This window comes from Vombatus ursinus, unplaced genomic scaffold, assembly GCF_900497805.2.
Source record: "Vombatus ursinus unplaced genomic scaffold, bare-nosed wombat genome assembly UNPS02014778.1, whole genome shotgun sequence".
Taxonomy (NCBI): Eukaryota; Metazoa; Chordata; class Mammalia; order Diprotodontia; family Vombatidae; genus Vombatus; species Vombatus ursinus.
In genome coordinates, this window is record NW_020954556.1 from 29902732 (window position 1) to 29927731 (window position 25000).

General features: G+C 37.5%; 1 protein-coding gene and 1 pseudogene across 2 annotated transcripts in view; both read left to right on the forward strand.

The window, feature by feature from the left end:
- Nucleotides 1–25000, forward strand: part of PUS10 (pseudouridine synthase 10) — an 81858-nt gene that overhangs the window by 39729 nt on the left and 17129 nt on the right. For both annotated transcript variants that reach the window (XM_027865182.1, XM_027865183.1), the window contains exons 6-10: nt 6039–6150; nt 11615–11676; nt 13448–13493; nt 22938–23002; nt 24733–24818. In XM_027865182.1, the coding sequence (XP_027720983.1) occupies nt 6039–6150; nt 11615–11676; nt 13448–13493; nt 22938–23002; nt 24733–24818 (371 nt within the window). The remainder of the gene's footprint in view (nt 1–6038; nt 6151–11614; nt 11677–13447; nt 13494–22937; nt 23003–24732; nt 24819–25000) is intronic.
- On the forward strand, nt 6697–7277 carry LOC114045320 (annotated as a pseudogene).

Sequence of the window (25000 nt, forward strand, 5' to 3'; positions counted from 1 at the left end):
ACACACACACACACACACACACACACACACACACACACACACACACATCTATACATATCTATATCTATCTATCTATCTCCAGGACAGGCATGGTGAATGGTCAATGAGCTCTATCCAGGATTAAACTAACAGAAAAGAGTGGGCTCAGTTGCATTTGGGAAACTACTTAATGGCGAACTGCTCCAAAGATTCAAAGTTGTGTGTCCAAAGGACAATGCATAGTAGAAATATAGTGGGCACAAGCAGGCTATCGCACATTTTTAAGGCAATCTGTGTGGAAGTTGTGTAAGACATAAGTGCTATCAAAGAAATTTGCTTTTGAAAAAGTGATTCTCCTAAAGCACAGGTCTGACCATGTCTCTCCCCTCTCCAATAAGCTCCAGTGGTTGCCTATTACCTCTTAGATCAAATACAAACCCTTCTGTTTGATCTTTAAAGCCCTTCACAAACTGTCTTCAGCCTTTGCATAGGCTTTCCCTAATGGATTCATCTTCTTCCTCCAAAGCTCCTCTCCAAGTGTTGCCATCTCTATATAAGGCCTTTTTTGATTCCCCTCATTTGCTAGCAACTCCCCTGAAAGTATCTTGTATTGGTACTTAACTTTGTTTACGTCATGTATATGTTTTGCTTCTCTTGATAGAATATAAGCTCCTTGAAGACAGTGATTGATTTTTGTCATCATATCGCAGCCACTTCATACAGTGACTAGCAGTAGGTAACTCTTAATAAATGCTTATTGATTAATTCCTTGCAACTCCCTTCAATGGACATTCATCCTGCTCTGACTTCTTTGACTTTCAGACTTAACAGGAAGCTAGTGTATACCTTTGTTCCCGTACTGTCACTCCTAGACTAATCCTTTACAACCATTTCACCATAAATTTTCTTCTTTTGAAATCATGCCGTTTGTTTATTCTTCTCCACTTTTATTGCTTTCATCTACCAACCTCTCAAACTTTTCTACCATTCTCAACCTGGCTCATCTTTTTACTCTATCCTCTGTCATCTTCCTTAGGCATTTGAATATTTGAATATTCATGTGAACAAACCCTATGACTGAAAAATACCTTGACCTCAACTCCCATAGCCCACTTTAGCCAAATGTTGTCATAGTTACATCCTACACTTTACCATCTCTTGTAATTCCATCACCTCTGATATCCAGGATTCCAGCCCCAGCCATAATTGCCTGTCCTTTCTTCTGTCCCACTCACTCATACTTTGTCTATATTGTGATCTCTGGTCCTTTAATCAATGCCTGTTCTCCTGGTCTGTCTCCTCAGTTGCCTCTGTACTTAATCATGACCTCCTGATCTGCTTCTTCTCATGTTCCATGTTATTTTGATAGTTAACGTGCTAATAATCCTTGATTTACATTATTCCCACCCTGTGAATCCTCATCCCTAGGTAACTTCTATCTGCTTTATCTTCACATGTTCCAGGGCTGCTGAGATTCACTGGAGGAAGTAATGAAATTGAAGTTAATTTCACTTGCTGCAAATTTATGATACATAAGCTCAAATCAGTCCTTACTACTGCTCAATAGTACTTGTATTCTGCCTTTATCAATTCCCTCTATTATTATCCATAGTAACTATTCTAAACCTTTTTAAAATTTTTCCAATTGTAGATATCCCACCCCACATACACTTATAGTAAGTGACATAATCTCCTGCTTCTCTGAAAGTCCAGTCACAGGAAGCTCTCTCTGGTCTTCTAGGCTGTTTCTCAGAACATTTCTGTTCTCATCTTTTTCTCTGGTAAAAGGAGATATATCCCTACTTTTCACCTTTACCTGTATCTTTAGTCCTTTTAACCCCTGTTGGCTCCAGGATTTTGATGCAACAGTTAACCTATCATGTATTGTGAATTTAATCATCAACAAAAACAAACATTTTGATATACAAAAAAGAACCAGAAAGGATTCAGACAGTCAATAAGTATTAAATATCTCTCATGTGTAAGGTACCACACTAGGTGCTAGGGATATAAGTAAAAAAAAAAAGCCAAAAAACAAAATAATCCATAATCAAAATGAGCTGTGAACTTTCGCTATGCACAGCTAGATTTTAAAGAGGTATATACTAAATTTCACAGTGTAGTGACATTCTTGTATTTGTTTGTGACCCCTTTCACATTTTTAAAACTTTCCCTTGTGCATTTTAAAATGTTGATTAATGCTCTTTTTGGACCTGGCTAATGCTGGGATTTGTTTTGCTTGATTATACATATTTCTAGTCGATTTTTTGTTTTATGTTTTTGCTTTCTCAGTGGGTGGGGGAGGTGGAGGTGGAGGAAGAGAATTTAGAACTAAATATAAAATAATATTGAATTTTTTTAAAAAGGAAGAAAGAGAAGGAGCCCACCTTCCTTGCTGTTACCAATATCAATCACTGGTGTGCTTCTACCAATGGACAAGTATGTCCAAGAGCCCTGGGAATGGCAGTGCCCCCAGACCACCAGTCCTGCTTCTGACTCTGTTCCTGCAGCCATCCGCGCAGGGGGCAAACCCCAATGGAGATTGGACCTGGCTACTATTTCTGTAGATGCTGCCAAAGTCCTTGGCACTGTCAAATAGCTCAAAATTTAAAAAACAACATTATTATCAATGAAAAACAACAATTAGGAATTTGCCTCAATGTGTTCTTTGCCACAGCATCCCAAGGACCATGGTGCTTTACCATCTGACTTACTGCTGAAACTGTTGTCTCCTCTGTTAGAATTTGATCTCCTTGAGAACAGAGCCTAGCATACTTCTTCTTTGTGTCTCCAGTGCTTTGCACATAGTAAGTGTTTTGTTCACTCATTCAGGTTATAGAGGTTCAAAATCTTGGTGTTATCCTTAACTCTTCTCTCACCCCAAAAATATGATTAGTTGCCAAACCGTGTCATTTCTAACTCTGCATCATCTTTTCTGTCTGACCCCTTCTCTCTGCTCACACAGCCACTACCTTAATTCAAGCTCTCCTTATCTTTTGCCTGGACTCTTTTTTTGTGTCTCTGCCTCAGGTCTTTTTCCAACTCCGGTCTATCCTCTATGTTGCCCCGTATTCATTACACTCTAGTTTTATACTCAACTGCCTCTAGTATCAACTAGAAGCCTGTATGCTATTTAAAGCTCTTCACAACCTGTCCCCTTTCTCCCTTTCCAGTTAAGTAGCTGGTGGTGTAGTGGATAGAGTGCTGGGCCTGAAGTCAGAAATACCTGAATTCAAAACTAGCCACCAGCTGTGTGATCCTGGGCAAGTGACTTCACCTCTGCTTTCCTCAATTTCCTCATCTATAAATTGGGGGTGGTAATAATAGTACCAGATTGTTGTGAAGATCAAATAAGATAATTGTAGAGTGCTTAGCACAGTATCTGGCACATAGTAAGTGCTATATAAATGTTAGTTATTATCATTTTTGTATTTTTATTATTAATTATTCATACACCTTACCCACCTCTACATACTCTTATGATCCAACCTTGCTGGCTGCATATCAACTTAGAAAATCACAGATTGACATTCTCTGTGTTGTAATTTATATTGGTAAATATTTCCCAGTTACCTTTTAATCTAGGTAGGTACATGAGTTTTACACTGTTCTACACAAAGCCTTTCCTGATTTTCCTGAGCTGCTAGTGCCTTCCTTCCCAAAACTGCCTTGTGAACTAACTTTGTAATTATTCTACATGCATTCTCCCTTGTTCAAATGTAAGCTTCCTGAGAGCAGAGAATGTTTCAGTTTTTTCCTTGTATTCCCTAGCCCTTAATAAATGCATGTTAATTGACTGCAGATTTAAAAACTGTCAACTGACCACCTCTTCTGATTTGATACTGTTTCCTTTGGACTGAAGAAATACCAGCCTCTCCTGATTCTTCTTGTACCTGTCACTACTTCTCAGTTTCACTGCTTTCTGATCTTTCTGACTCCTTTATGTGAGTATTTCCCACAATGTGTCAAACTTATGGCCCTACTCAGATTAAATGTAATTGGGAAATGTTTACCCAAGTAAATTGAATACATTACAACATAGATAATGTTAATTTGTGGTTTTCTAAATCAGTAGGCAGGCAGCAGAGATCCCTTTCTATTTGAGTTTGACAGTACTGATGTGGAAGGTGGGACATCTGAGCTAATTTTGAAGGAAAACTAGGGATTCTAAGAATCTCTCCTTGTTTCGTTTCTCTATTTTTTCTATATTCTTTCCCTGGATAGTCTCATGCATTCTCATGGCTTTAACTGTAAATACTTACCAGATTTTTATCTTTAGCCCTTAACTCTTTTCTGAACTCCAGGGCAACATCTTCAACTGCCTATAGGACATTTTAACCTAATATGTCAGCTAATGTAAATACCACTGACATATCCAAAATACGTGTATTATCTTTACTTCTAAACTGGTTATTCTCCTTCATGGCTTCACTGTTTCTATCTGTGGGACTATTACTCAGTTTCCTACAAATGAAGCTTTATTGTCTTAGGTCTTTACCCTTCTTCCTACCCTTCCTATCTACTTACCAAATCTGTCAGTCCTTCATTTGGCAATTAGACATTCTTTCCTTCTCTTTATTCCTACTTTCAACATTCTGCTAATGCCTTAAGTACCACCTACCTTGATTATTGTAAGATCCTCCCAGCATCTCTCGAGGATGCAATTCATCCTTCATCCTATGTAGTTTAATCTAGAATAATCTTCCTTATTCATAGGTCTGGTTGAATCATACTCCTTAAAAGTGCTTAGCTGTTTATTGCCTGTCTGTATATTTCAGACTCCTTTGATTAGCATTTGAGGATATCTGCAATCTGTTGCCATGCCATGTTACCTTCTCAGCCTCCTAGTATTCACTACCACGAATGCTACAATGTAGCCAAGTTATTCTGTTCTCCTCCTCAAATGACCTGTAACGTTCTTTTTCTGTGTCTTTGTTTATGCTCGTCTCTTTACCTAGAATGTCCTTTCTCATACCCTTCACCTGCTCAGTTTTACCCTTCCCTTTAAAGAATATATCTCATGGTAACTTTTTTTTCCTTTTTTGTGAGGCAATTGGGATTAAGTGACTTGCCTTGAGTCACACAGCTAGTGAGTGTTATGTGTCTGAGGCCGGATTTGAACTCAGGTCCTCCTGACTCCAGGGCTGGCGGTCTATTCACCGCGCCACATAGCTGTCCCAACTTCTTGATGAAGTCTTCTCTGATGTTCCCTCCTATCTCTCCCAAAGACCTTCTTGCCTGTGCTTCACACAACAATGTTTTCCGACTCTAGTGTAATTATCATGTACTATTATATATCATTATTATGTTTTTCTAAGCTCCATGCAGGAGGAACCATGTCATTTAAAATTTGTGTGTTCCTCAACATTTAGCACAGTGTTTTGCATACAATAGGTGCTTAATAGATGTTTTTTGAATGGATATTGAATGGTTGGAACCTTAACGTATTTATTATGGATTTTCAGAACCCATGAAGTAGATAGCCAGTTTTCATCCGATATTGCACTGGTTTATTTGTCAAAATTGTATTAATACTTCTTACTTCATTCCTTCAAGGATGTGCTGTTTTGTTAACGTGGATGTTACCTCCAGTAACACAAATGGAGTTTCTCTGTAATCCAGTAGGTGGGCTATGAGAGTTGCTGTGATCAAATAATTAATCACCTTTTAACCAGCCTGGTTGTGAGCCTCTCCAAATTTATCTCAGCTGGTTCTCACACAGTCCATCCTGGTCCAGTATTCAGCGTTTTCCAGCTTGTTAGGACCCGCTGTGATGAGGCATGGGAGTTGGAGTGTAACAATGAATTCTTTTCACTTCGTGTCTCTACAACATGAACTTTTCCAGAACTTTCTGTCCTGTAAACATTAGGTACCGGTGATAAGCAAACATGCTAATTCTAATTCAGACAAAACTCAGCTTGCTAGTGAAAATATTTTACATATGCTATAACCATTTAATAGCTACTTTTTTCTTTTGTAGTTCCTTGCTTCTGGTCTGTCATAGAAAAAATAAGAACTCACCATGCAGAATCTCATTTTTTCTTTTTAATGATGTTCAGGAAACAGGGCCTGTCACTAGGAAGAGATGATATTGTTCAGCTTAAAGAAGCCTACAAATGGATTACTCATCCCTTGTTCTCAGAGGAGCTGGGTGTTCCTGTTGATGGAAAGGTATTAACTGATTGAGTTCATTTCTTCCACCTGTTTTGCAAGTCTTATCTTCTTAAAACATCAAGAAGTCCTCTTAGTTAAGTACTTTTCTCTCCAAACAATCCCTTGGGTAAACATAAAGGTTTTCTAATTTCCTGATTTTAAAATGTAGTGTCAGAGTGTTTTTTAGACTTTCCCCATCAGAGATGTTTATTAACATTACCGGCTGTTCATCCACACATTCAATTCTATTTTTCATGAGTTTCTATGAACTTGCCTTTGATGGAATACTTTAGAATGTTTCTTATCATACCCAAGGCAGAAGAAGAAAATACAGTAATTTAGAGAGAGCATTGAGTATAGTAGGGAGAACAGTAAGTGTAGAATCAGGAGCTGGATTAAAATTCTGTCTGCAATTAGTACATGTGTAACCTTGGGCCAGTCTCTTCACCGTTTTGTTTTCCTCATTCCTAAAGTGAAGGTATTAAACTGCGTAATGCCTAGCTCTGTCTCTGTTGAATCTATATTAGATGCTCTACCCCTGCTGCTCTCTCTAAGCCTCCCTCCATGGCTTCTGCTGGCCTCCAGATCCTGGGCAGAATGTTTTCAGTACAGGGCTGGGTAGGAAGCCTAGTGTCCTTCTCCCTGCCCATGAGGAGAGTCACAGCCTTCATTGACAATGGCACTGTAGTGACCCAGGTGGTGTGGGAAGGCTTTTGGATGTCATGTTTGGTCCAGAACATTGGCCAGAAGCAGTGTAAGTAAGGTATGTGATTCTCTGCGGGCCCTGCCTCATGACCTGTACACAGAGCCCTCACTGTTATAACTCTGCTTGTGGCCCTGGTAGCCTGCTGATTTACCTTGCTGGGACCAAGTGTACCATCTGTATAGAAGGGGAGGAACCAGAAGCTTGGCTAGTACTGCCTTCAAGAGTCTTCTTCTTCATCCCGGCAGTCCTGGTCCTGAATCCTGAGATTGTGCCCATGGGATCATCAGGGACTTTTACAACCCCCTAGTGGCTGAGTCAGGGGCCCTCTCTGTTCCTGGGTTGGGCAGCTGAAGCCCATCTTCTAGTAGGTGGAGGGTTGCTGCACTGCACTTGTCCCATAGGCAGCTCAAAGAGCACAGAGCAGTCTGTGGTCCAGTAGTCTGTTTCTTTTTCAACTCTGGGACTCATGAGGTCCTTCTGAGTACCCAGCCAAGAATAATGTATGATCTGGAAGGAAGTGTGTATAAGAGATGACTCCTTGAGTTAAGAAAAGCCCTCTTCCTGCTTTCCTCTCAAGGGATGAAGCTACAGGCGGCTCCAGTCAGTCTTGAGATTTTTGGTTTTCTTTGCTTTTCTTTCTTTTTTTGACCCCTTGGGTGACTGAGCCAAGAGGACTCCATTTCCCATTTGTGGTGTTTACTAACGCAACTAGACATCACCCCTTGGATAATAGAGCTGCATTGATACTGCCTAAGAGCTCCACAAAGATCTTTGTTAGTTCTCTACATATGCTAGAGCTAATCTGCTTTGGTTGTGGCACTGAACTTTCATTCTGTCAGGTATCAAGTGCAGAGTTCTCTAGGGTGTTTTCTAACAATCCTCACTTTAAAGAAGATGATCTCATGTCATACTCACAACAACTTCCACTGCCAATGAGGAAACTGAAGCAGACAGGTTAAGCAGCTTACCCAGGGTCATATATTTAGTAAGTACCTGAGATTCAATTTGAACTCAGGTCATCCCAGCTTCAGATTCTGTGCTCTATGCATTTCCATCTAGCTGGCTTATACAGTTAGTGTTAGAAAAAAGTTGTATAGGTTTGCCCTGACTTTTATTGGTTAGTCTGTGATCTGAGCCATGATATATCTGTTTGTGAAATTTTAAGTAATAGTGTAATGGTTCTATAGTAAATAACTCTGAAGCTAACTTGAATGTAAAGCAGGCCTGTACAACATACAACCCATGGGCTGCTTGCGGCCTGCCAAAGCAGCCTGTGGGTGGTATGTTGTGCAGGCCTATTTTATATCTTCTACATTTTTTGTGGGCTGCCTGAAATTCTTTTGCAGGCTGCAAGTGGCACGCGGGCTATAAGTGACCTATGGGCTGAAAGTTGTACGGGCCTGGTATAGAGCGAGGGGTCTAATGTTTTTAGTGTCCTGGACCCCTTACGCAGTCTGGTATAAGTCTGTGGACCCCTTCTTAGAGTAGTATTTCAAAATACATAACATAAAATACATAGGATTACAAAATAAGCCAGTTATTGAAATAGTTACCAAAATATTTTTTAAAAGCTAAGTTCATAGACAACTGTAGTTTAAGAACCCCCACTATAGAGCACTGAAGTTTACCTTAGTTGTAAATATAGACAGTAGGGCAGAATAGTAAGGAGATCGTGATCTCCCTACTTCAACAAACAATAAGTGAGAAACTAGCTGGTTTTATCCCTTGTTAGTACAACCTAACACTATCACCCTTGCAGAAGTGCATTTTGCCCCATTACCCTTACTATTCAAAGTTCTTGAACTTTTAGATTCAGTATTCATATTTCCTACACAAGCACTCTCTTGTAGTATACTCAGGTGCTTATCTAAACTCTCACCATTGATGTGAGTTTCTGATTTAGTTATTTTTTCCAAATTCATTGCCTTTATGCTTTTGGAATTTAGAACCAAGTCGCAACACATTCAGTCAGTTTATTCTTTTTACCACCTGACTTTAAATGTAGTACATTTAATTTTGTAGGCCAGTGTACTCATTAACAGTAGCAAGAATGTTTAATAGAAGGTGAAAAAGAGCCACCATATGTTAAATTATTGTTTATACATATGTTGTCATTTTTTCATATTTTACTAGACTGAACAAGTAGGACTCTTAACATAGCTCATTACCTATTTAATAAATAACTGATTGAATCAATCTCTGTAGTCAGTACTCATTAAGTGACATTACTTGCTCTTGGTCAAAGAAAAGAAAAATAGAAAAGCAAAGAAGATTTATCATAAGCTTAATACCCCCTCTCAGGCTGAGGTATCAGAGTAGGACTGTAGTGGAAAATTATGTAGCTAACCGATTATAATTCCTCTACATTGTAAATGAAGACTGATTATAGTATAAATGAAGAAATGAAGTAAGATGATAACTTATGTTTATATAGTTGTTTTAAAAAAGCGTTTTCTAGTAACAATCCTGTGAATGAGGTAGTACAAGTATTATCACAATTTTAAGCCTGCTGAGGCACCTACACTTTCCCAGAGTTCCACACCCAGTAAATACTGGGGCGTGGACGGGAACTCTGACTGAAACCCATACTCCAGTATGAAAGTAGCACTGTGGCATAGCGGATGGACGTTGGCCTTGGAGTTAGAGTCCTGACTTCCTCTTTTGTCTGTAACACAACTTCTCCATGCTCCAGGAACTCTCTAACACTGTAAGATATAGATGAGTTGTCAGTCTGCTTCAGCTGAGGGAGTTCCATACTATGAGTATCTTAAATATCACTGGTCTAGCAAAAAAAAGAAAATTATTGCTTTAATGCATATCACTTTTGGTGCACTGGTAACTTTACCTGTTGAAGTGAGGAAAAAAGGTATGAGAAAAACAACATTATTCACATATTCACATGGATTATTGTTTCTCTTGATATAAGGAATATGTATAATCATTTTTTGCTTCATTTTTTTGGTTAATGGGTAGAAGGGAGATGTTACACAGACTAACCTAATAGAAGAGTTATTCTTGAGATTTCAGAAGTTCCTGATTTGTAGTCTTACAATCCAGTAATGAATGTAAAGAACGCAAAATTTATTTAACAATAAATTGTGTGGTGGAGCCAAGATGGCAGAGTAGTGGGAAGTAATGCAGCTGTGCTCCCTTCTTCAACTCCTCCAAATAGATCTAGCAAATGCATGAGACCAAATCTCTATGGGGAAATCCAGAAAGTCATTGAGTCCTTTGCTGAACCAGGTTAGCATCGGGGGAGATAGAGAGGTCTGCAGATGCCAGTTACTGTTTTGGGGCAGGAACATGCCACATGAGGAGTACTCTACCCCTCAGGAAGAAGCTGTATACCAGGGCAAGAGGAGGTTCCAGATCCATTCTGGAGCGTTGCAGTGGGAACAGATGCAGACTGGCAGCTTTGTTGCCTGTTACTCAGTTCTGGATAGGTCCAGGGTAGACTAAGAAGGGGATCCATGCACAAGGGTAAGGATGCCCTGGGCAGTGTACTGAGAAAGAAGGAAGTTCAGAAGCAAGCAGCAGTGGTTTGGCTCAAACCCTAGGAGCAAGGTGGATTGTCATTTCCAGCATCCAGCCTACTCTGCATAAGAATAACTGGGGCAAGAATCCAGTATCAAAAGGGAGCTAACAGTCTTGTCCCTGAACCAGCAGAACTGCCTAGTGGTTGATAGAAGCTTAATCCAATATCTTCTTACTGTTATTCGTACCCAAACCCAGGTCAGAAACTCGCAGAGCTCATACCAAAGGGGCAGCAGTCAGACTTTGCCCTGGATCAGACCATTTTGGGAACACTGAAAGCTTGCAGGTCCCCAGCCTACTTCAATAAACAAAGCCTCAGAAAAACAGCTTGAGCACAGATTCAGTTAGAATTCCTGAAAGAGCTGAAGCGAGAGTTTAAAAAATGTTTTCATAAATGAAATGAGAGTACTTGAGGGAAAAATTGGAAAAGAAATGAGTGGTGGAAGAAAGAATTGGAAAGTGAATTAACAGCTTAGCCCAAGAGATAAAAAATTTTACCCAAGCAACAAACTCCCATTCCGAGACCAAATAGAAGACAGTGATGTCATGAGGCAACAAGAAATATTGAAACAAAGGCAAAAGGCTGGAAAAAAATTTAGAAGAAAATTGAAATGTTTCATAGGAGAAATAACTAACCTGGAATACTGATCAAAGAGAGATAATTTAATAATCATTGGACTACCTGAAACCCATGAACGCAGAAAGAGCTTAGACGCCATATTTCAAGAAATCATAAAAATACCCAGATCTCTTAGAACCAAAGGGCAAAATGAAAATAGAAAGAATCCAGCAGTGCACATGGACGGATACACACACACATATCACCCCCCCCACCCCCCCCAGTTGGGTACTAGATTAAAGCATTGTATTAGACAGTTGTAATTTTAAGGTTGAAAGGCACAAATCTCATAAACTTATTTTCACTGCATCATTCCCCCAAATTCCCATCCCGTTTTCACACATATGTCCTATGTATGTACTACAAAAACTATGTTTTATAATGCAAACCCCAGTCTTTAATTTTGTTAGGGCACACTGGTCTCTAGAAGTTTTAGCAAGATATTTTTGAAGCAGTGTTTTGTAAAACTGGCCTCTGAGTGAGTTGATTATAGTATCATTTCCAGTTTTCTTTTTTACTTTTTTTTGTGAGCCAGTCTTTGAGAGTTTAATTTATATTTTCATTCACAAGTTGTGAGATGTTAGTTTCCCTTTGCTAATTTCAAAACTATTTTTATGATTTAGAGCTTGTTTGAAGTAAGTGTGATCTTTGCTCACCGTGAAACAGATGAGGATTGCCACTTCCTGTAAGTTGCTGTGTAAACATGATAGTAATCTTTATAATTGTATAACATTGTTCGTGTTCTTTAGTTTTCATGAAGATAAATTTAATGGCTCATTTCTCTTCTTTTCCTGCTTTTTCACATCTTAATTTCATAGGTAATGATCCGAGACGATCTTCTTAGAAGATATTTTTTAGCCACCTACCATGGCTTTTATTTTATGTAAGATGACTGCTGAAGTCCTTTTCAGATTTAAAATACCATAATCTTACCTTATGTTTACAAAGGACCTTTCAGCTCAAAGATTTTCTTATTTTGCTTTCTTAAAAAAGTTCCAACCATCTTCATCTTACAAAATGGTAAATTTGAAATTCATAAGAGATAAATTATTTTATTAGAAATTATTTCTAGTCCAGTGCTATTTCTCTAGGTCCAATACGTGATATTAAGTAAATCTTTATTAAGTGCCTACTATGTACCAGGCACTGTGCTAAGCACTGGGGATACAAAGAAGGGCAAAAAAAAAAACCCAGACCTACTCTCAAGGATCTCACACTTGAATGGGGGAAACAGGTTACAAACAGTTATGTGCAAAGTCTGAAAAGTGCTATACAAATATTATATCATTTTATCCTCGCTAATAACCCTGGAAGGCAGATGGTATTATAATCCCCATTTTACAGATAAGGAAATTGAAGCCAAGAAGTTGTGGCCTGCCCAGGGTCACACAGCTAGTAAATGTCTGGGGTCTGATTGGAACTTGGGTCTTTCTGACTCCAAGACCAGTGCTGTATATCCACTGTTCTACCTAGCTAGGCAAGGTACAAATATTATCCTTAATTTATAGATGAAAAAAAAAACTCCAAAAGGGGCAGCTAAGTGGCGCAGTGGATAGAGCACCAGCGCTGTAGACAGGAGGAGCTGAGTTCAAATCCAGCTTCAAACAAATGACACTCACTAGCTGTGTGACTCTGGGCAAGTCACTTAATCCCATTGCCTAGCAAAAAAACAAACAAAAAAACTCAAAAAGGTTGTAACTTACCTTAGATCACATGACTAGTAAGTGGGAAAGCTAGGAATGGAACCCAGATCTTCTAACTGCTAGTGTAGTTAGGTGGTAGAGTAGAGAGAGTGCTCTGCCGAGAGGCAAGAAGATGAGAGTTCAAGGCCTGCATAGACATATGCTACAGTGACTCTGGGCCAATCGCTTAACCTCTCTCAGCCTCAGTTTCCTCATCTCTAAAACAAGGATAATAACCTACCTCACTTCTAACTACTAGTGCAGTGCTCTTCCCTGTGACTAGACCATGCTGCCTTCCCATATTCAAATGCTTATTAAAGTATAAATTTAGATGTAGAGTTTAATCTTCCTAATGTGTAGACCAGGGAGAACTGACACAATTGGTTAGGTGAGTCATGGCACAGTTCAGTGGAAAATTCCTGGACTTTAAATTGGAACAATCTGGTTTAAAATCTTAACTCTCTCACTTAACAGCTTTGTAGTCATGGGCAAGCATGTAATCTCTCTCAGCCTCATTTTCCTCAACTGTAAAATGAGGGTGAAAATACACTTTACTTGCTGCACAGGACTTTGAGGAAAGAACTATGTAAACTTGAAAGTGCTTTGCATAAATGAGGGTAATGTGGATAAATGTGAACTGTTATCATTGTCATTACAGTATTTGCTTCCTCCTAATACCCTGAAGTCAACAGCCAAATGATAGAAAATGTACTTGATTTTTATTATGTAAAAGTACAGACGGTAATGCTTGAAATTAATTTTATTTTGTTTTAGGAGCATTTCATGCCCAGACTGTTTCAAGCCAGCCAAAAATAAGCAGGTAGAAATTTTTTATTCTCGTGCTTGGGTGGGTTTTGTGTGAGCTTAAGGTTCGCCAATAATATAGGTCATTTATATAGAATTTTAAAGGATGCAAAACATTTTACATTTATTATCCCATCTGGGCTTCAAAATAGCTTTTGAAGCAGGTTCTCCAGATATTATCCTTCTGTTAGAGATGACAAAATGAAAGTCATGGAGCTTAAGTGGGTTGGCCATGGTCTAATAGTTGGCATCTCTCATTATGCTGTGTATCATTTATAAAGATCTGATCTCAGGGTTTCACTGCTGTAAGCTCAGGTTTGAGTCTCTGTGTTGCCTTGAGCAAGTCACTTAACTTCCCTGAGATTCAGTTTCCATATCTTTCAAATGAGGATAATAATACTTGTATCACGTATTCACAGAGTTGTGAGACAAGTCATTGTGTGTATGTGTGTGAGAGAGTGTGTGAATTGCTTTATAGTTCATCATACTCCAGTGCTTCAAGGATATGTGATTTCCCTCTTATAGGTATCCCCTCCCCTGATGTAAAACATAACCCCTCAGTGCCTTAGAACAGAGGCATCATATGTGTGGGACCCATGAGGCCTGCAGCCCTCCTGAGTGCAGTCTGAACGACAATTAAATATAATTTGGGAAATATTTAGCAAAGTAAATAAAAGTACAATACAACATAGATAATGTTAATATGTGCTTCTTAAAGTCAGTATGTGGCCTACAGAGATCATTATGGATGGTGTAATGGTCCTTTTTTCTATTTGAGTTTGACACCACTTCCCTGGAACATGGTCTTCGTGAGTGCCCATGTCCAAAAAAATCATCAACTGATAGCCAGCCTTTGAATGATTAGTTTGCCCAAACTTAACTAGGCTTATCCATTGACATATTCCTGGGCCTATGCTCAAAGCCTTTCTAGCTTACTATGACCTAATAGAGCTTTCATGTCCTAGGAGAGCCCTGCATCACTTTCATTCTACTCTGAGTCATAAGAATAGGATTTTGTTAGATTATTAAAATATATTTTGAAAGATATTCCATCTGCTATTTTTGTATATTTTTAACCCTTGCCTCTAGCAAGAAAGTTGTAGAGTATATACAGCCTTGTATTTATGATACTTTCTGAGTTACCTAATGTTAAAATTAGTATCATAATATCAGTAATGCTTCTTTTACCTGTCATGGGAAATAAAATTTTATTCTAATCCAAAGATTTCATCATCTAGCAACGTCCTGTATCATTGTAACAGCCGCATTTCAAAGTCTTGTGTAATGCCCATTTTCTAGAAGTTTAGAATTTTTTAATTGAATCCCAAATTAGGTTATTTCACCTAGGGAAATCCTGAGTTGATAGAGTCTTATTATGACTACGCTTGAAAAAAAATTAATTTGTATAGACTCATATTTCTTAGTTTTTACTACCTTAATTTGCAAGTATAGTCAATTCACAGAAACATACTTCTGTGAAACCATCTATAGCAACTTTACGTGTACCAGTTACTTACATAGTTTTGTAACGAGTCAGACATTTTTTACATAAATTACTTTACTGAAATCCATTTTCAATTACTTCCAAGTTCTCTTTACTGTTATGTGCACAATATGAGTCCAGCACCTTTTGGCCTTTTAACTTATGAATAATTGTCTAGTTTTAGGATCATAGACTTAGAGCTAAATGGAATCTTAATACCCAATAAAGGCCAACCTTGTATTTTATAACCTAAAATATTGGAGCTTATAGAATATCGGGGGGGAGGGGGAAGCATGATTAGATTATAAAATTTGCCAAATGTTTACTTTTGTAATGTAAAGGGCAGAATAAATCTACTGAATATATTATTTATTTTGTGCATCTAGCTGCTATTTTGTGTCTTTGAATTTTGGTTTGACATAAAAGTGCTTAATAGATTCAGGTACATTTCCCAAAAAAACCCAACAACCTCAAATTTGGCTTGAACTGAAGCCTCCTCTGATCCCTCATGGGACAGAGCAGTGACCCTGAGTCCTTAAAGGGCTTGCCTTCATAGTTCTAACCAGCTAGGAAGGCATCTAAATCCAGTGACTATAGGATGAGGCCAACCTAGAGAAATTTAGAGAGATTTATCAGCTGAAGGTTAGTCACTAGTCAGGTATTTTATTTTGACTACAGCATCTACTAAGATGTGAAGTGGTTGTCTTCGGAGGAAAAATTATTTCTCTGAAAACATTCATTAACAAAGCAGAAAAAGGATTAATGAACTAGTATATAATTTTTCTTATTAATTTATTTTAATTTATCAACAATCACTTCCATATGCTTTTGAGTTTTATTTTTTTCTCCCCTTCTTTCCTCTCCACTCCCTCCCCAAGACAGTGCACAATCTGATATAGGCTCTACAGATACATTCCTATTAAACATATTTTCACATTAGTGATGTTGTAAGGAAGAATTAGAACCAATAGGAGGAACCACAAGAAAGAGAAAACAAAACAGAAGAAAAAAATATGATGCAATGGATAGAGCACCGACCCTGGAGTCAGGAGGGCCTGAGTTCAAATCCGGCCTCAGACATGTAACACTAGCTGTGCGACTCTGGGCAAGTCACTTAACCCCAATTGCCCTCACCAAAAAAAAAAAAAGAAAGAAAGAAAGAAAAAAATTGCAAATAGTATGCTTCAATGTACATTCAGACTCCATCGTGAATTTTTTGGAATTGTCTTAAATCATTGCATTGCTGAGAAGAACTAAATCTATCAAAGTGGCACAATGTGTCTGTTGCTGTGTACAACGTTCTCCTGGTTCTGCTTACTTCACTCAGCATCAGTCTATACAAGTCTTTCCAGGTTTTTCTGAAGTCTGCCTGCTCATCATTTCTTACAGCACAGTAGTATTCCATCACATTCATATACTACAACTTATTCAGCCATTCCCCAGTTGATGGGCATTTCCTCAATTTCCAATTCTTTGCCACCACAAAAAGAGCTGCTATAAATATTTTTGTGCATGTGAGTCCTTTTCCCATTTTTATGATCTCTTTGGGATAGTATACAGTTTTTAAAAGTCTCAGTTAAAAAATGAGGAAGAATAAAAGAAGATAAATAGAAGAAATAAAAGAAGAATGCTTGGAAAAGTTAGAGAAGAAATTAGGAAAGTGGAAAACAGTAAGACTACAGCCAGGGTGTCTGCATACCACTCTGGCGATCATCTTGACTGCCTCCCTACCTGAGAATGGGATTCTACCCCCTGATGCTATGCTAGCTGTGGTAGGTCAGTTTGGGACTTACCTTGCTTGGCTCCTGGCCTCTACCCACACTTTAGGAATATCGTTTGCCATCCCTTTCCCAACCTCCTTTTATTTATTGTCTTCCCACGTTAGAATGTAAGCTCCTTGAGGGCTGTGATTGTTTTGCTTGCTTAAAAACTGGCTTGAAGCTAAACATCAGAGAAAGAAACAAACAAAAATTGAAGTCATGGAAACTGGTCCCAATATGCCCTGGCAGATAGAGGGAGAAGAAATGAAAGCAGGCTCAGATTTCACTGCTTCCATGAAATTAAAAGACACTTGCTCCTTAGAAGGAAAGCTATGGCAAATCTAGATAGCATACTAAAAAGCAGAGACATCACCTTGTTGATGAAGGGTCTATATCATCAACACTTTGGTTTTTCTAGTAGTAATGTGTGGCTGTGAGAGTTGGACCATAAGGGAAGCTGAAAACTTCAGAATCAACACTTTCGAAACATGGTGCTGGACAAGACTTTTGATAGTCCCTTGGACAGCAAGGAGATCAAATCAATCAATACTTAAAGGAATTAATTCAGACTACTCATCAGAAGGACAAATAGTGAAGCTGAACCTTAAATACTTTGGCCACTTACTGAGAAGACAAGAGTCATTGGAGAAGACTCTGATTCTGGGAAAGACTGAAGGCAGTGGAAGATAGAAGGGCCTAGAGTGCAGTGGTCCATGGTGTTCACGAAGTTGGACATGACTGAACAAACAAACAACAAATTTGTGTCCTTGATGCTTAGCAGAATTTTTGGCACGTTGTAAGAGCTGAAGTAATGTTGTCTATCTAGAAACAATGAGATAAAAACAAAAATATATCAACAGCTAACAGAATCAAGGATGGGGATTGGATAGGGACTAGACGTGTGATTTCATTAGTATCAAGAACTTCCATAGTCAGTCCACAAACACTTATTAAAAGCACCTAAAGTGGGCCAGGCACTGTGCTAAGCGCTGGGGATACAAAGAAAGGTAAAAACACTGGCCCTCTCCTGAAGAAGTTCATAATCAGAAATAAATAACTATGGATGTACAAGTTACAGAGTAAGTCAAAGATAATCTCTGAGGAAAGACCTTGGGGGAAGGAGGAGGGCACCTGGAAAAGCCTCCTGCAGGAGGTAGGATTTGAACTAAGACTTGAAGAAAGCCAGGACATTTAAAAGGCTGAAAGAAGAACATTGTAGGCATAGGGGACAGCCAGTGCAAACGCATGGAGTTGGAGATGTGGTGTACCTCAGCCTAGCACCACTTGTAAAGGCTTAAAATGTTAGAGAATTTTATATTTGGTCCTGAGAGTAAAGGAGGTCTACTGGTTTTTATTGAACAGGGGGTCAGACCTGCCTTTTAGAAGCAAGGCACTTTGGCAGCCAAGTAGGGGACTCTGTCCATTATGACCCACTGCCTCTCTCACCAGAAAGATAAGAGATCAAAAGCCATTCCCATAAATAATGGATCAAAGGATAAAGGCACTCTGTTAACAACTTTATGAAAGAATACTCCAGATCACTAATGATAAGAGAAATGAAAATCAAAATAACAAAGTTTTACTTCACGCCTAGCAAATCAGCCAAAATGACAAAAGGGAGGAAAAGCCAGTGTGAGTGAGTGTGGAAAGATGGTCACACTAATGCACTGTGCATGGAGCTATGAGTTGGTCCAACTATTCTGAAAAGAAATTTGGAATTATATGAATAAAGTGACTGAAGTGGCCATACTCTTTGATACAGAAGTTCTATTGGGGTTAATGTTAAAAAGAGAGCTTTTGCATATACCAAAACATTCATAGCAGCACTTTTTGTGGTAATTCCTGGGGACAAAGTAAGTGCTCATTGATTGGAGAGTAGCTAAAGGAGTGGTACATGAATGTCAGGACAGCTAAGTGGCACAGTGAATAGAGTGGTGGGGTTGGAGTCTGGAAGACTTAGCTTCCTGAGTTAAAATCTGGCTTCAGATTTTATTTAATATTTAATAACTGTGTGACCCTGGACAAATCACTTACCCCTGTTTGGCTCAGTTTCCTCATCTGTAAAATGAGCCGGAGAAAGAAATAGCACTCTAGTGTCTTTGCCAAGAAAACCCCAAATGGGGTCACAAAGAGTCAGGCATGATTGGAAACTATGAAACAACAACATGAGGTATAATGGATATGACTGTGCTTTAAGGAACCATGACTATGATGGATACAGAGAAGCATAAGAAGACTTACAGGAAACTGACACAGAATGAAGTAGGCAGAACCAGAAAAATAATATATACAATGGCTACAACAATGTAAGTTGAAAGAATGAAACAATTGAAATGGAATGCTGAAAAGATATTATAGTTATATTTAGCTCCAAAGAGGAGGTGAGAAGATACTTGGCCCTGATTCTTTGCAGAAGTCAGGAGTTATGTGTATGCAACACTACATATAATGTCAGACTTTTTTTTTTGTTTGTTTTGTTATGTTATTCAGTTTTGCTGAACTGTTTCCCCCCTCTCTTTTTTAATCCTTTATTGTAAAGAATGGCCCTCTTAGAAATGTAAGTTATATAAAAACAAAAGATATCAACAGAAAAATTAAGGAAAATATTAACTTCGTGGATAACTCTTTAGCTGAACTGATCAAAAAAGAAGAAAATCAAATTATCAAAATAAAAAGAAATTAAGGTAAATTCACAACTAATAGAGACTTTAACGGAGTTATCAGGTGTGCTATTTACAGATATATACTAGCAAAACTGAATATTTAAAGGAAATGATGGATCACCTACAAAAATTTAAACTACATAGGTTAACAGAATATGAAATAGAGATCTCAGCCCAGTTTTAGGTGATTAAATAAATCCTTGAACCCAGGTACCAAAGAAAAAAATCTCTAGATTACCAGTGAAATCTTTTAAATATTTGAAGAGCAATAAATAATTATGTGACACGATTTATTTTCAATAATTAAGAAAGTACTCTGCCAAACTCCTAGACAGATATAGTCCTGATCCCTAAACCAGAGATGAACAAAGCAGAGGGAACTAGGCCGGTATCTGTAATGAATTTTAATGCAAAGATTTTAAATAAAACATAACAAAAAGGCTACAGTAGTATGTCCAAGAAATTATTCATAAGATCATCGGTTCAGAGCTGAGGCATCTTAAAGGCCATAAATTCCAAACTCTTATTCCCTCCCATGTTTCAAATCTGGAAACTGAGGCAGAGAGCTATTGCTTAAGGTCACTTAAGGTCACAGAATCAAACCCAGAATCTTCTTGGTTTTCTTGGTCATCTTCACTCTAACCAAATTGGAAGTGCAAGGATGTTTCACTGTGAATTGTGTTAATTTTTTTAAATATTAAAAACAAAACAGAAGATTCCATGATTTTATCAATGAATGCCAAGAAAACCTTTGACAAAATACAGCAATCACTTATGCCAACAGCTCTAAAAATCATGGGCCTGGCAGGGCAATTTTTCTACGATGATTAAAAGTATATATCTCAAAACAAAAGCTGGCATTATTTACAATGGAGAAACGCCAAAAGCTTTCCCAGTAAATACAAAGATAAAACATTATCAAAACAGTCTGTTGTCATAGTTGTAGAAATGTTGTTGTGCAGAAGGCAAAATAAAGGCATTAAAGGCAGACACATCAGGAAAGAGCAGATGAAATTATCCATGTTTGCAAATGGCATGGTTTACTTATAAAACCCCAAAGACTGCAAAATAATTGTGACAACAGCTTTATCAAAGTAGCAAGATGCAAAATACATTCACAAAATATTTTACCACTTTTAAATAGTAAGATCAGGAGCCAGAAGGAAAAATACAGAAAGAGAAATCGCATTCAAAAAACTATGAAATATATAAAATACCTGGGAGTCATCTACTCAGGCACACTAAAGGCATAAAACAATTAGAAAATGCTCATTAAAGAAATAATGAGTGACTTATTTAATTACAGAAATATTGTTGCTTATTATTGGTTCACACAAATATAATTAAAGTGATATAAAATAATTTAATTTATAGATCATAGGATCAGAAAGCTAGAGCTGAAAGGGACTTCAGAGGTCCTTTAGTCTAACACTCAGGTTTTGTATATGAGAAAAGAAAGATCCAGGTCGTGTTGAATGATTTGGTCAGTGTCACACATGTAGCGTCAGTGGCAGGATTTGAGCCCAGGTCCTCAGACTTAAGAAACTCTAGACTTTCAAAAGGTATAGAAACTCAAGGGTAGTAATTAGAAGAAAAAGAAAAAAGTGAGATACATCAAATTATACTGTGAAGTTATAATTCTCAAAATATTTGGGATTGGCTAAAGAAATAGAAAAGTAGATTATTGGAACAAAGTAGATGGGCACAAAAAGTCAAACTCAATAAAGCCAGTCTTCAATAACTTGAAGATTAAATGAGATAATATCTGTAAAAGTACTTAGCACAGTGCCTAATACATAGTAGGCCCCTAATAGATGCTTATTCCCTTCCCAGAGAACATAAACTCCCAGTTTAATAAGAACTATTGGGAAAACCACAAAGCAGTTCACAAAAAAATATAGATTTTGACCAGCAGCTGACACTATATCATGTGATATGTTCCAAATGAATGGGCGAACCTAACTTAAAAAAAAAATTAGAGGAAAATAAAAAAATAGTTGGAAGTAAATTTAGAACTCTAATAAAAGAGGAAATTTTCAATCAAGCATGAGATAGGAGAAATCACAAAAGATTGAACACTGACAGGTTTAATTACACGAAACAAAAATTTTTGTACAATCTGTGTAGCTAGGATAAGAAAGGCAACTATTGTTGAAAAAATGTTTGCATCTATTATCTGTTATAACAAAGGTCTGGGATGTAAGACATAAAGGGAATTAATACAAATATGAAAGATCAAAAGCCATTCCCAAAAGATACATGATCAAAGGATATAAATAAACAATCCTTGAAGTAAAGATCACAAATTGATTACAATCATATGAATGATTACCTTAAATCAAACAAATGCAAATCAGACTAACTTGTGAGATTTCACCTCACAGTCAGAAAATTGACAAAAATGATAAAAGAGAAATAGTCAGTGTTAGAGGGGCCATGTGAAGACAGGTACACTAATAAACTCTTGGTGGAGCTGTGAAATTAGTCTAACCATTCTGGGAAACAATTGGAATTATATAAAGTAACTAAAATGTCTATACTTTCAGACCAAGAAATCACACTGCTAAGCACATACCTCAGTGAGATAAAAAACAAATATACCAGCTATTCATAGCAGTTTTTTGTGCTAACAAAGAATTTGAAACGGTGTGGATTTGGCTAAATAGTGGTAAATGAATGCAATTGAGTAATATTGCAATGTAAGAAACAGAAAAAGGAATTTAGAGAAATGTGGGATGACTTAGCATGAGTATAACCAAATTAAAAACACACTGATGATAACAATATGATGAAAAAGAATAATTAAATGAAATTGAATGCTATATAATTACAATGACCAAGATTGGTCCCAGAGAAGATTACATGAAAGAATGCAGGTTCCTTTGTTAGTTAGATGAGACTACAAGTGTGGGCTATTGCACATGCTCTCAGATGAAGTCAGAAGTTTTGCTTAACTGTTTTCTTTATATTTCTTTGGTCCCTTAATTGAGGAGTAAAGGAGAGGGGGAAGGGGAAAATGAATGTGATATAGAAACAAAGGGCATTAATAAAACTTTAGAAGAGAATAGGGAGCATTTGGACTATTACTGTTTCGTGCAGTACAATTGAATTTTCCATTGATTTACTCAGTTTGTCTGTGACTGAAATTACCCACTTGTACCATGATGGTGGTGATGGGTTTATACCACTGTAATCCATTTTCCTGTAATGTACATCCACTTCCTCCTGTACCAAGAAATTAGCTCACCAAATATGTATGGTACCAGAGTTGGACTAGGGGAAAAAGTACTAACTGATAGATACCTCAGCAAATTCTTAATTTAAGGTAAAGGATCTGGTTAGATGATAAATCTGTCACTTAAGAGAAAAAGTATTCCATTCATGAAAGGTGGTAGAAGTTTTGAGATGCATTGTTTGTATACTTGCTTTAATATTCATACATCTGTTAAATTTTTCAGATATTCGCCCTTTATGTGATATAAATGTACATAATTTTTCCAGTCATACTTTATTTTGCCTCTTTTCATTTCTCTTATTTTCATTTTCCTCTGTAGTCTGTATTCACTAGAATGGCAGTTTTGAAAGCCTTGGACAAAATAAAAGAAGAAGATTTCCGCAAGTATGTATAAGTATAGAATCCGAGAGGAAACATAGTTTATTAGAGCTGAAGAGGCCATCTGGTCCAACCTTTCCATTTCATAAAAGAGAAAATGAAGTTACTTTCCCAAGATAAATACAGCTAGTTCGTGGCAGAACAAGGACAGTAAGATCATAGGCTTGCAGCTGGAAGGGATCACCCCCTCATTAACAAATTAGGACATTGAAACAGAAACAGGTAGAGGTGTAGTGACTTGCCCAGGTCACCCAGCTAGTAAGTATCTGAGGTAGGATTTGAACTCTGGTCTTTCCTGATCCAGTGCTGATTTTAAGCAATCTAAAATGGGTCACAGGGTCAGAGTTGTAAGGTTTCTTAGAGGCCATCTAGTCTTAACTCCCTTTTTTACTGATAAGGAAAATGAGACCCAGATAGGTTAAGTGACTTTCCCAGTCATAGCTAATAGTGTCTGAGACAGAATTTGAACTCAGCTGCTCCTGACTTTAAGTCTGTGCCCTGTCTCCTACACAGTGGTACCAGTATTACCACATCTCCTAACTTGCATTTTTCTTTTTCCGTGACACCACAATTAATCTGCATTTCCTACTATTGTCCAGCTCTTTGGTAGGAAAAAAAAAAAGCAATGGGAATCATATGATCTTCCTTAATTGCTAAAATCTGATTCATTAAAAGTCTTACAGTATTTTTTTTTACTGGTTTATAATACTACTATTGCATGAATTTTCTCTTAAAATTAAATTATCATCATAGTGATTTTTCCAGAAAATATGTTATTTTTAATAAGACTACAGACAATTAAAATTATGAAAACAGAAAATAAAGATTTTTCCAGGATGGTTACATTTCAGAGTCTAAGGAAGTTTCTTATAAGTGATTATTTTTATTCCATTTAAAAACTTGATGACAATTTTTTTGTGTAAGCTATAGTTTCCCAGAGCCTAAATATTTGCTGATTAAATCAACTTGGGAAATAGTATGAACCTTTTCAAACTATGTGGAGACTCTGATACTCTTCAATATCTGGGGCTCTGTGGAATAAGGGAGGGGAAGGAGGAGAGAATAAGCATTTATACAGCACCTACTGGGTGCAAGGCACTGTGCTGAGCATTTTACAGTCATTATCTCTGTAGGTAAAGTCCAGTTTTAGTGATGGTTTTTCTTTTTAATGTGAAAGATAGAGCATTGTTCTCTCCCAGTTCCTTCACAGTCTTAATTGGTATCTGAGATCATGTTTCAGAGGCTTAAGAGAGAAAAAGGAAAGAGAGCAGTCTCCCCCACTTTCTGTCCAAGTTGAATCATTTATGTCACTGGGACTTATCCATGGATCTCTGAGGCTGAGGAGAAGGAAAGAAAGAGAATAAGGGCAGAAAATTCTTGCCTTCTTTCCTCTCCAGTCCAAATATCATCTGATTTAACTGTTTGTTCAAGAGCTAAGTAAGGCAGGGCCTTTGCCCAATTCACAGAGCAGATAAATGATCTTGAGAGTCTCTGCAACTTTACTTTGAACTCCATTAACTGAAGAGAAGTTATATCTTTACAGACCTAGTCTGCTTGGTTTAGTAAGTTAGCTCCCCCACATGATAAAAATTTATCTTTTGTTTGTGCAACTTCAAAACATATCTGACTCAGAATGTGTTCTGATTCATCTTGGTTGTGTGATTCAGCCTCTTGTCCTGAAAGTAGTAGTCATGACAGTTTTTTTTTGTTGTTGTTGTTGTTCCTTTATTTTTCAGGAAGTTTCCTTGTCCTCCAAATTCACCAAAGGGTTTTTGCTCTGCTGTTGAAATTGAATGTGCTCATGGTGCAGTCTTTGTAGCTGGTGAGTATTTAATATAAAATATATTCACATTAAGTGTCTGTCCTTTCCAGAAAATAGAATTGCCTCCTGAGTCCTCAGGCTTTTATTCTTGTTGCTATCACCAGATTCTGAATAGCTTTTTAAATAATTTTCAGAGAATTAGAAATGATAGTATAGTTGAACTTTTAAAAGGTAAGTTTATG